Here is a 12,928-nt window from a genome sequence, read left to right as displayed (position 1 = left end):
CTCCACTAGATGCTGGTAGCACTCTCATCCCAACTTTGACAAACAAAAATATCTGTAGTCATTGCCAAATATCCCTGGAGGGGGTGCAGGTAGGAGCAAAATTGTTCCTGGTTGAGAACCAATTTATAGTCCAGACAAGCAAAGGCTCCAAATATTCCCCGCCTGTTCCTATGCATCTTTGCTTGAGAGTAACAGGTTGTGCTCCATAAAAACCACAGAGTAAACCATCGAAGAGGTATATTGGGCATCCAGATGATGGGAAATAAGAGTCACAGGAGAGAGAGAACAGAATATTCAGTGCTACTGTGAAAGGAAAGTACCAGGATGACAGCTATGTAGCAAGTCTGCAGCACAACCACTGGAGTCAGGAACAGTAAAACAAAGGAAACCAGAAGAAAGTACTGAAAAACTAAAATACTGATGACCGTGACATAATGGAGAATATTATTGATAGCCAAGTGACACTAAGTTTTACACATTCTGATGGGTTAGCACACAAATGTGGAAAGCTGAGCAAATAACTTTAAAAGATAACTAGTTCCAGGAAAACAAACAAACATCATTCTAGAACTAATATGTCTGCTTAGTATACTACTTGGCTCAGCTCTAATACTTACACAGTAATAACTACACACATATACTATAGAATTAAATAAAAATCATATTATAATCCTGGTGAGAAATGTGGGGAAAAGCGAATTTGCCACTCCAACACACAGGGAAGCCAAGGAATAATGATTGCTACACTTGATTCCTCCATAAACAGTAAAATGAGAATAATTGGAAATACCAGTATAAATATTGAGGGAAGTTAATTGACTTAATCTTTCTTCTCATTTTGGTATTTGGCACTAATAAGACCTCTCCCTGTCTGGGCTCTAGCAACAAGGTTCTCAAACAACTTGGGCTCTGGTATAATCCAACCTGTAACTAGGCATCACTAAACTGTAACAAATGTTCCTGGTTTCTGAGTTCCCAAAATCTGTTGAAAGATTCACAAAGAGGCTGAGGTCCTATGAACGCTGAACAGCACCAACCCAACTCCCATTGGACAGTCTGTGGAGATGATCATAATCTTCCAGATGTGAAGAGCACTTCCCACTCAAGTGCTCTACCTGACCTCATCACATCATAGTCCAGGTAAAATAGATTCATTTAGCAAAGAATATCCTCCTTTTCCTCTCTGTGCACTTCTCTATCAACATTCTTTACCCCACGTGGAATAACAACGACTTATAGAAAAAAAAAAAAAAAAGTCGTGAACATTTGTTGCCATTCGGAGGGGGCATTTAGGCACGGCTGAGTAGATGGGGTGGAAGGAAATGGTCAGGAGGTCCTGAAAGAGATGCTTCTATCCAGAAAAGAGCAGGATAAAGAAGGCAAAGGCGCACTGTGTTTCAGGAAACAGAAAGGAAGCATCACCTCACCAGGATCTTGGCTTTCAGTCTTGCACCACGTGCAGTCGTCCTCGGGGCTCCCCTTCTGGAAAAGGGCAGAGTCCTGGCCCTGCAGGGCTAGCAGAGCAACGTGAGCCTCGATTCCCAGAACAACCCGGTTCAAAGGATAGCCCTACCCTCTGCTTCCCCGTTGTCCATTCTCTCCACTTCACACAGATACACTGACAGGGATGGGACAGAGAATGGACAAATTCCGCCCGAGACCAAGGCTCCAGCTGCAGCAGAATGGCCTCTGGGCAGCTGGCCGTGTCTGGAGATGCCGACGCGAATGCCCCTACCGGGCACCACCTTGCTTCTGAGCATTTTTCTGTCTCTGGTACAGCTGGGGAACAGGGCCTCCTGGAGACTAGACCTAGAGCAGAAAAACCTGCCGCAATCAAGATCCTGAGCTGGAGACGCGCCCCAATTCAGGTACCATATCAAAGAGCCGAGGGCACCTCTGTCCTCAAGAAGGCGGTGGCTCCCGGAAGCACAGCTGGTCAGTCCCAGTCTCCCCCACACGTAATCAACCTTCCCATGTTAAAGGCGCAGCTCGCTGGTAACTCCGCGGCAACAAATGCACAAGCTGACCAGATATACGACCTCCAATCGCAAGGTTATGCTTGTGCCCATTCGACCAGTGAGCCTTTCAGCCCCAAGAAGTCCGGCAGTGCGAAGAAGGGATTGGAGCTCAGCGGACGCCACAAGCAAAAGTACCAACAAGGCCAAAGATAAAACTCTTTAACAAATTGCATCCGAGCCTGTGCGACTTGGAGGCGTTTGCGAGACCTGAACTACAATCTCCAGAATCCTTTGAGCGCACTCTACCCTTGACAGCACCACGTTGGCTCTAAATGCCTATGCCTAGGGCCAACTGCCCTCCTTGGTGAACCAGCGCTGTGAGATGGGTCAGTGTTCTCCAGAATACTGTTGCTAATCAGAAGTTAATGTTATTTAGTGACCACTGCCTGAGAGGCAGAAGGCTGCCAATGCCCTTGGCTCACTCGATCCCATCTGGGGAAACATTACTCTGTTCTATATACAGACTTTAGAAACCAAGGTCAAAAAAGTTTAGTGATAGCCAGAGAGTAGAAACGGATTACAACCCAAGATTGGTTTTTTTTTTAAAGATTTTATTTATTTATATGACAGATAGAGATCACAAGTAGGCTGAGGGGCAGGCAGAGAGAGAGAGAGGAGGAAGCAGGCTCCCTGCAGAGCAGAGAGCCTGATGTGGGGCTCGATCTCGGAACCCTGGGATCATGACCGGAGCTGAAGGCAGAGGTTTAACCCACTGAGCCACCCCGGTGCCCCGCCAAGGTTGATTTTTTTAAATGATTTAAAATTTTTGTCCAAGGTTGACTAATTTTTGCATATGATAAATAAAAGATAAATTACATAAGGTGAAAACTGAACACCTTGCAAACTTGTCTCCTGGACACCCAATATTCTCCAAGCAACCAGTGCATTCACCACCCTCCAACCACGACAACAGGTGTGCGGTTGCTTGTTTATATGTTTGTGTCTGATAAATATGGTAGAAAAATATGGTAGACTTTTAACAAAAATATTAACTGATCATACACACCTAAAATATTTGTAACTTCATATTAATATATACACACCTTGTTCTTTTAATTTACTATATCTTGTCCATTGAAAAGATGTATGATAATTTGTTTAACCAACTTATTATTGGTAATTGACCCTACTCCTCTTTTGCTACTAGGCTAGTCTCATAAATTATATTCTTGTTTCTTGTGGATATGTCTCCAGGTATCTGTTGCAAAAATTTTGGAGAAATGTGTACCTCCACTTTTTTTGATAGGTATTTGCTACTGCCCTTATTAAGTTATAGCATTTTAACTGTCCAACAGCAACATGTGTAGATCCCTGTTTACCCAGCCTGTGGCTAAAATATTAGATACCACATTTATTTTTTCAGTCCGATAAGTGAAAACTACATCTCTAAATTATATATATATTATTGGGAAAGGAGATGAAAATCTTTCCAAAGGAATAAAAATTCCTTTGCAGCTTTTCTTCTATATTTTTTTCATACTCACCTGGTTTCTGTTAGATCATTGGTTATACTTTCTCTTAATGATTTGTAGTATCTATTTTTGTTATTAAGTAATATAGACAGTTTTCCTTTTTTATATTAACATATAATGTATTATTAGCCCCAGGGGTACATGTAGACAGTTTCCTGTTTAAAAATTCTCTCAGCTTGGGATTTATATTTTTTCAATAGTGTTTCAAATATCTTGCCATGCTAAAGTAGACAAATAGATTTTACTACAATGTCTTCATGGTTTTAAGTTAATTTCACATTATTATTTTCTTCCATGGTTTTATCTAGGATGTTTTTTTGTTTCAATTCTTTTTTTAAAGATTTTATTTATTTGACAGAGAGAGAGAGAGAGATCACAAGCAGACAGAGCAGCAGGCAGAGAGAGAGAGGGAAATAGGCCCCTTGCCGAGCAGTGAGCCCGATGCTGGACTCAATCCCAGGACCCTGAGATCATGACCTGAGCCAAAGGCTAGAGGCTCAACCCACCAAGCTACTCAGGCACCCCTTGGTTTCAATTGTTAATCTACATCTTTGATCCATCTGCATTTTAGTTTGCTTGCAGCTGCACATTAGGGATCCAATTTTTTTTTCTCTCTTTCCCATGTGGCTAACCAATTAGATAATGCCATTAATTGTATAATCTATGTTTTACAGACATGTCCGTATTTTACACATGTCCTATAAATTGGAATATTGTCTAATACAACCACATTAAATATACTTTGGAGATTTAGCAGTTGATCACACAATATTATAATCTAATATGTGGTACATATTCAAATTTCTCCCAATTATCTCAACAGTTCTTTTAAGTTTTATTTATTTTAAGTGATCTCTACACCCAGTGTGGGGCTCAAACTCACAACCCCAAGATCAAGAGTCACATGTTATTTCAACTGGGCCAGTCAGGTGCCCCCCAACAATGATTTTAAAGTTTCTTTTAAAATCCAACATACAGGGACGCCTGGGTGGCTCAGTTGGTTAAAATCCAACATACAAAAGTCATGCATTGCATTTAGTTGGCATATCTCATTAGTCTGCTTAGATCTAGAACAGTTCATACCTCTCTTGTACCTCAAAACTTCATATTTTTGGTATCCAGACTGCTTTTCTCCCCCAGAATGTTCTTCTACACATTTAAGAAAATTATTTCCCCTTGTTGAACTTCAGGCTAAATATTTTTGATAAGAATACTCCTTGGGTGACATTGCGCCCTTCCCAATGTATCATATCAGAGGCCACTTGATGTCACTTTTTCCCATTCCCGATGTTATTTCCTTAAGGTTGTAGTCAACAGTCTTATCAATTTAAAAGTATGCCTTCTCTTTTTATTTTTAAGTGAACTACGTAACTTTCAGATTGTTTGAATATGGATACAAATTTGTCCTATCTTTGCCATATGGCTACTAAAAACATTTGTTGTAAAACCTATACATAACATATACATATAATACATCTAACTCCTCAAGATTCAAAGGGTATTAAATGATCCAAAATGCCTTCATTATCATATACTATCTTTCCTATGTGCTTTGATCTATAGCTGGATTTTGAAGTACTTCTAGTGTTCTATTAAATTTTTGCTAGAGCTACACTCCTAATTATTATGGAGTTATAATACATCTTAATATCTGATGGTCCCAATTATCCAATTCTTCTCCTCCTTCTTCAGAATTTTACTGGTTATTCTGATTTCTTTATTTTTCCATTAGAATTAGTTCATATGTCTAAAAAAAAACTCCTGGGTATTTTTAATTGAGATTACATCACATTTATAACCTAAGGAATTATGATTTTTCTTAATGATATCAGTACTGCAATTCCAGATATTATATCCTTTTATTTTTTCATTTTCTAATTGCTTTGGAAAATTTTTATTTATTTCACATAATGATTATGGACATTTCTGTTTAATTTTTTTCTTCATAGCTCATTTTTTTGTGACTACCATAAAAGCACTTTTTTTTCTATGGGATCTTCTATTTTAAAAGAATATTTGTATCAAGAAATTAAAAATAGAGCTTTCCTATGACCCTGCCATTGCACTATTGGGTATTTACCCCAAAGATACAGATGTAGTGAAAAGAAGGGCCATCTGTACCCCAATGTTTATAGCAGCAATGGCCACGGTCGCCAAACTGTGGAAAGAACCAAGATGCCCTTCAACGGATGAATGGATAAAGAAGATGTGGTCCATATACACTATGGAGTATTATGCCTTCATCAGAAAGGATGAATACCCAACTTTTGTAGCAACATGGACGGGACTGAAAGGGATTATGCTGAGTGAAACAAGTCAAGCAGAGAGAGTCAATTATCATATGGTATCACTTATTTGTGGAGCATCACAAATAACATGGAGGACATGGGGAGATGGAGAGGAGAAGGGAGTTGAGGGAAATTGGAAGGGGAGGTGAACCATGAAAGACTATGGACTCTGAAAAACAATCTGAGGGTTTTGAAGGGTGCGAGGTTGGGGGAGCCAGGTGGTGGGTGTTAAAGAGGGCACGGATTGCATGGAGCACTGGGTGTGGTGCAGAAATGATGAATACTGTTACGCTGAAAAGAAATTTTTTAAAAAAGTAAAAAAAAAAAAAAAAAGGATATTTGTACATGAGGGTGCCTGGGTGGCTCAGTCAGTTAAGCATCTGCCTTTGGCTCAGGTCAGTATCCCAGAATTCTGGGATTGAGTCCTGCATCAGGCTCCCTGTTTGGTGGGGAGTCTGCTCCTTCCTCTACCCCTCCACCACTTCCCACTCCCTGCTCATGCTCTCTCGCTCTCTTTCAAAAATGAATAAAATCTTTTTTTAAAATTTTAGAAAAGAATATTTGTACATGGGTTTGTTGACTTCTCTATGTTAATTTTCTACCAAGGCAACTTCAAATTGGTCTCTCATGATAGTTTAATGTGCAAAAGCATGATAAAATACAACTTTTTTCTCCTGGATCTAGATGAAGCCACAGAGTACCTGGTGCCAATTCTCCCTGTCTATGGATATCACTGTAGGGTATGCAGCAGAGCCAATGAACACCAAGTTTTCTTCTATAATTCAATAACTGAAAGATAATTTATGCCATGGGACTGTGTGGTATAATTTCTTGCAATGACAAAAATGTTCTACAATATGCTGCCCAACACAATGGCCACTGGCTGCATGCAACTGTTGAGCACTTGAAATGTGCCTAATGAGAGAGAAAATGAAGTTTAAATTTTATTTACTTTAAATCTAAATTTAACTAACTACATGTATCTACTTGTTAATGTTTTGGACACTAAAGAGCAAAGATGTCAAAGATGATGTGGGATTGTTTCTTAGATAAAGAATTACTTAAAAGTGTGAGGCAGCTAGTTAGGCATGAGAAAGGAGGGATAAAGCACATGCTGGCCACCCCCAAGAGTTAACAGCCACACCTTCAGAGCCACCTCCAAGTGGCCTAGCCACAGAGCTGGCTCAAAAGCCACAAGGGGACATCCAAGAACTGAGCATGCACACAAAAGGTGCCACTTTAGGTTAAGTAACCTTAAGGTCACAGCAAAAGCTCACTAGAAACTCATAAATATACATTTGTAAATAAATACAAGTATAAGTAAAAACAATTATGACAGAATGCATCATGGGTAGGCACATGCAGAGACCAAAATGTTCTATAACCACCATCAATGAAAATTGTCAATCAAAGCCAAATTTACCTTTGCAGAAAATAGGCTTAAAAGGATGCAGCTAGAGCTTCTGGAGGTCATAGCCACTCTCACTCTGGCTAGGCCACTTTCTCTCTTGAGTGTACTATACTTACCTACTCAATAAACTCTATCTCTCCCTTCTGGTCTCAGGTTTCCCAATACTTTGGTACATCTGGGACAAGAACCGAGAGACCTGGTAACAAAAGTTGTTTTGTGTGGTGTGTTCCTACCTTCACAAATGAAAAGATGGTTGCTTTCCTCTTGCCTCAAAAACAAGCAATGAGGCCACTGAAGCAGTTAGTATCTTATCTCTGTACGTCAGCCCTAACACCTCCATATATTGCTTCTAATGAATAAAATGTGGCAAAAAGGACAGTATATCATCTCCATAATTATGTTAAGTTATATGGCAAAGGTGAAGGATTTGGGCAGATATAATCAAGGTCCCTAAACAGTTTAAGTGAATCAAAAAGGAGATTATCCTGAATGCGTAGGATCTGAGAGATGTAGCTTTTAAAACATCTATAGGTCAGAGAAAAGTAAAAATACCTTCTGCTGCTATTGAAGAAGCAAGCCACCATTGCACAGCTTCAAGAAAATTAATTCTGCCAACAAACATGTGAACTTGGAGGATGACCCTGTGCATTCAGTGAGACACTAACCCCAGCTGACAGCTCAATTGCCACCTCGTAAGACCTTGAGCAGAGGACCCAGCTAAGCCATGCCCTCATATATGCCCATTGAAACTTTGAGATAATAATTGTGTGTTGATTTAAGCTGCCAAAATCATGGCAATTTGTTATGCAGCAACAGAAAAGTAATAAGTTCTATTATTGGCCATAGTTCCTAGTAGAAGCTGTTGATTTTAGTTCACAGTTGTTCCAAACTTCTCAGAACCACCTGTATCAGACCTCCTCAGAGACACCTGCACTAACCAAGCTAAACCCCATTATTAAGGCAGTTTGAGTCCCAGATAAATGGAAACTTCCTCTTTATCCCTGTAGCACCAGTATGAGATTTCAAGTATTAATTGTTGCAATACATAAGTGGATTTTTAAAATTTTTTATATGTCTGGATTTAGAGTTATAAGTTCTATGAGTAATTTTGCCACCTCTTAAGGTTTTCCTGTGTAGGATTCTCAGCAAACTTTATATTCAAAGAAATCACTATTTATTCATATTTCATCCTTTGCAAAATATTAGTTTAAACATGCATTGGATCAAGAGTCAGATGTTCCTATAATCCAGTACTATTTTTAAATCAGCCAGACAATATGGGCAATAACACTTTCAATAATGTTTCATGCTGACATAAATGTTAGGATTTGACATATACATTTTATGTTTTTTTCTTCATGACCAAGAAGGAATGAAGTATGATGACTTTGCTATATTCACTGGAAATTTAGCATTTTTCTCTAATATTAAATTTCTGATATTAAACCAAATATACACCATAGTTAAAAGCCTTTCCATATATAATAAAATAGCCAAAGGAAAAAATAATCTTAACAATGGATTATTTTAATGAGTATGTTAAAGTTTCAATTATAAGCATTTGTGTAAATTAACTCATTTGGTCCTTACAAAACCCAAGTATGCTAGTGAATATAGTCACTAGCCATTTCACATAAAGTATAACAATATATAGGAATATGTTTTTAACAGAAATACATCGCAATGGAAATGAATAATTTTTTTAAAAAATTTAATGTCCCCACATTATACTTGAGCAAAATCATTAGGAAAAACTGCACAGAAGGGAAGAGAGAAAAATGGCATAACACAGTACAATCAAAAGGAAGCCAGTTTAATCTGCCATGTTTAAAATGTGTACATGGTAAAAGGTATGTATGGATTATTTCAAAAACAATGAAAAAAAGACAAACAAATACAGTGTGCCAAGTAGGATGCTAAAAATGACATTCCTTATAAACACCAAAAGTGGAGTCAGTCATAGTATTTTACCATAAAGGCTTGGTAAAAATAATGGTACAATCATATATATTAACATTATTAATATACTTAATCACATGGAATGTCCTATATGACATATCTTGTCATTAAAAGGCAATTTATGAGGCAATTTGAATAATGTGATTACACTTTAATAAATTTATAAAAGGATTTGTTCCAACAATTTGACAATAGTTATAGCCCCTTGGGGGATGAAAGACAACTCTATTGGATTTTTGTAGAATTTAAAAATTTAGAGAAAATTATTATAATAAAATATCATATTTATGAAATAAAAATATTAATTTATACACAGAAATCATTCTATCACTTTATCAATATTAAATATATGTCTTAAAGTAATGATATTTTGTTTTTTAAAAGATTTTATTTTTAAGTAATCTCTTCACTCAACATGGGGCTCAAACTCACAACCCTGAGATCAAGAGCTGCATGCTCCTCTGATTGAGCCAGTCTGGAACCACTTAAAATAACAATATTTTAAATGAAATGGTACAGATGCAAAGATGTGCAGGTAAAAGTTTATTATAAAAAGATCAATTGAAGAGTTTTCAAATTGGATGTTGGGATATAAAAAGATTCATTAAGTCCAAGTTTATAATGCTAAAAATATAATAAAATGTCACAAAACTGTGCACAAATAGCATCATGAAATAGTTACTGAGTAAGTTGTGCTGTGTTAAGAATTTTGGTAATATCCAAGATCTATAGGCTCTTCAAATTCACACCCCAAAACCAGATAATCATGACAAAAATTGGGCAGAAGACATGAACAGACACTTCTACAAAGAAGACATACAAATGGCTATCAGACACATGAAAAAATGTTCATCATCATTCGCCATCAGGGAAATTTAAATCAAAAACCACATCGAGATGCTACCTTACACCAGTTAGAATGGCCAAAATTAACAGGACAGGAAACAACAAGTGTTGGAGAGGAAGTGGAGAAAGCGGAACCCTCTTACACTGTTGGCAGGAATGCAAGTCGGTGCAACCCCTTTGGAAAACAGTGTGGAGATTCCTCAAAATTTTAAAAATAGAGCTACCCTATGACACTGCAATTGCACTACTGGTATTTACTCCAAAGATACAGATGTAGTGAAAAGAAGGGCCATCTGTCCCCAATGTTCATAGCAGCAATGGCCACAATCGCCAAACTGTGGAAAGAGCCAAGATGCCCTTCAATAGACGAATGGATAAAGAAGATATGGTCCATAAATACAATGGAATATTATGCCTCCATCAAAAAGGATGAATATCCAACTTTTGTGTCAACATGGATGGGACTGGAAGAGATTATGCTGACTGAAATAAGTCAGGCAGAGAAAGTCAATTATCATATGGTTTCATTTACTTGTGGAGCATAAGGAATAACATGGAGGACATTAGGAGAAGGAAAGGAAAAGTGAATTGGGGTAAATTGGAGGGGTAGATGAAACATGAGAGACCGTGGACTCTGATGGTTTTGGAAGGTTTCAGAAGGGAGGAGGGTGGGAGAATGGGTGAACCTGGTGGTGGGTATTAAGGACGGCATGGAGCACTGGGTGTGGTGCATAAACAATTAATGTTGGAAACTGAAAAAATAAATAAATAAATAAAATACAAAAAAAAGAATTTTTGTGAGAACAAAATAAATTCAAAAATTTAATGTATAACTTATGATAAAACAGTGTTTTAGCTATGCATAACCCAAACTACATATAGCCATATAAAAAAATAAAGTGGATTTAAAGTATTTTAAAATAGAAAAATGCAACAAAAAGATCTTTCACTTTTCTCCAGTCATGATAAAAAGTTTTTAAAATTTAGAAAGGAATGAGCCATTGGTAGAAGCCTTCCAATATTCATTTTATTCTTATGGTAGTTAAACTGTGAAACACATAAGGCATTCTCTATTTATTATATTTCTATATTTTACCAATAAATTCTTAGGATTTCTTATATTACATATCTGTGGTTTCTCTTTCATTTCATGTTACCTGAAAGATATGCCTAAATGTCTTACAAAACTTTCTTTCATACTATTTCTTACCATTATGAACTTTTTGGTGGCGATTAAGATTTGAGCCTCTTGCAAAAGCCTTCCCACATTCCTTACATTCATAGGGTTTCTCACCAGTATGAATTCTTTGATGCAGAATAAGGTCTGAAGAACGAAGAAAGGCTTTCCCACATTTGTTACAAGTATATGGTTTATCACCAGTATGAATTCGCTGATGCCGGGTCAGGTATGTTGCACAAGTGAAAACTCTCCCACATTCATTACATTCCCAGGCTTTCTCATCAGTGTGAATTTTCTGATGCTTTATGAGTACTGAATCTCTACTCAAGATCTTTCCACATTCCTTACATTCATACAATTTCTCATCAGCATGAATTAACTTGTGTCGAGAAAGTTCTGATGAACGACGAAATGCCCTTCCACATTCCTTACACTCATAGGGTTTCTCACCAGTATGAATTCTTTGATGTTGAGTAAGGTCTGAAGACTGACGAAAGGCCTTCCCACATTCCTTACATAAGTAGGGTTTCTCACCTGAGTGAATTCTCTGATGTGCTGTAAGTATTGAGCCAGTACTAAAGGCTCTTCCACATTCCTTACATTTGTACGGTTTCTCACCAGTATGAATTCTCTGATGACGAATAAAGGCTGAAGCATTACTAAATGCCCTAACACAATACTTACATTTATAGGGTTTCTCACCAGTATGAATTCTTTGATGTTGAGTAAGGTATGAAGAATGACGAAAGGCTTTTCCACATTCTTTACATTCATTGGGTTTCTCACCTGTGTGAATCCTCTGATGTACTCTAAATATTGAACTAGTACTAAAAGCCTTTCCACATTCTTTACACTCATAGGGTTTTTCACCAGTATGAATCCTCTGATGACGAATAAGGGCTGTACCATTACTAAATTCTCTAACACACTCCTTACACTTAAAGGGTTTCTCACTTGTATGAATGCTATGACGTAGAAAAAACTGTGAGGCACTAGTAAAGACTTTCCCACTTTCCTTAAATTCATTAGCTTTCTCTGTAGTAAAAATTACCTGATGTTGCATAAATTCTGAGTCACTATTCAAATACTTCCTACATTCCTCATATTCATAGGGTCTTATGCCAATATGCACTGAATGATATGAACTAAGTTTTGAAGTTCTATTAAGGGCCTTCCCATATTCCTTACAGTCATATAATTCCTTGCCAGTATGACCTTCTTGATGTGTAGTAAGTTTTGAGTCCTGTCCATAGGCATTTTTATATTTTTGGCATTCATAAGATTTCTCTTTGGTATTAAATGTTTGATGTCGAGGGAGAGATGTATGCTGAATGAAAGGGGACATGTCTTCAGAGGCATATGAGACTTGGCTAAAATGTCTTTCCTGAGATCGCTGTTTAAGTCCATGCTTTGTATATCCTTCCACTATAACCCATTGGGATGAATCTATTTTATAGTCATTCTTTTTCAGAGATAATTTCTTGTTCTCACACCTAGATATATATTCTGAAAGAAAGCACAAATAAAACATTCACTTTTGGAGGGAGGAAGAAGACACAAAACTTATAAAAGGAAGAATTACATTGAAATTAATGTTAATAATGCAAATAGAATTTATAGTTCTTTTTTTATAAGAGACTTTTTTTTTAAAGATTTTTATTTATTTATTTATTTATTTGACAGAGAGAGAGCACAAGTAGGCAGAGAGGCAAGCAGAGAGAGAGAGGAGGAAGCAGGCTCCCTGCTGAGCAGAG

The 12,928-nt window shown here is 37.3% G+C and overlaps 1 protein-coding gene across 1 annotated transcript; it reads right to left on the bottom strand.

Moving 5' to 3' along the window:
• Nucleotides 1-10,947: 10,947 nt before the first annotated feature.
• LOC131817827 (zinc finger protein 420-like) lies at nt 10,948-12,672 on the bottom strand. The gene has a single exon (XM_059151560.1). The coding sequence runs from the start codon at nt 12,517-12,519 to the stop codon at nt 11,194-11,196; it is 1,326 nt and encodes a 441-aa protein (XP_059007543.1). The 5' UTR covers nt 12,520-12,672; the 3' UTR covers nt 10,948-11,193.
• Nucleotides 12,673-12,928: the final 256 nt, after the last annotated feature.

Source organism: Mustela lutreola, chromosome 16 (genome assembly GCF_030435805.1).
Source record: "Mustela lutreola isolate mMusLut2 chromosome 16, mMusLut2.pri, whole genome shotgun sequence".
Lineage (NCBI taxonomy): Eukaryota > Metazoa > Chordata > Mammalia > Carnivora > Mustelidae > Mustela > Mustela lutreola.
This window is presented reverse-complemented; position numbering and strand designations above follow the sequence as displayed.

Coding starts and splice junctions, on each gene's coding strand:
- LOC131817827 (XM_059151560.1), bottom strand. CDS start 12,519: ATGTCCCCTTTCATTCAGCATACATCTCTCCCTCGACATCAAACATTT.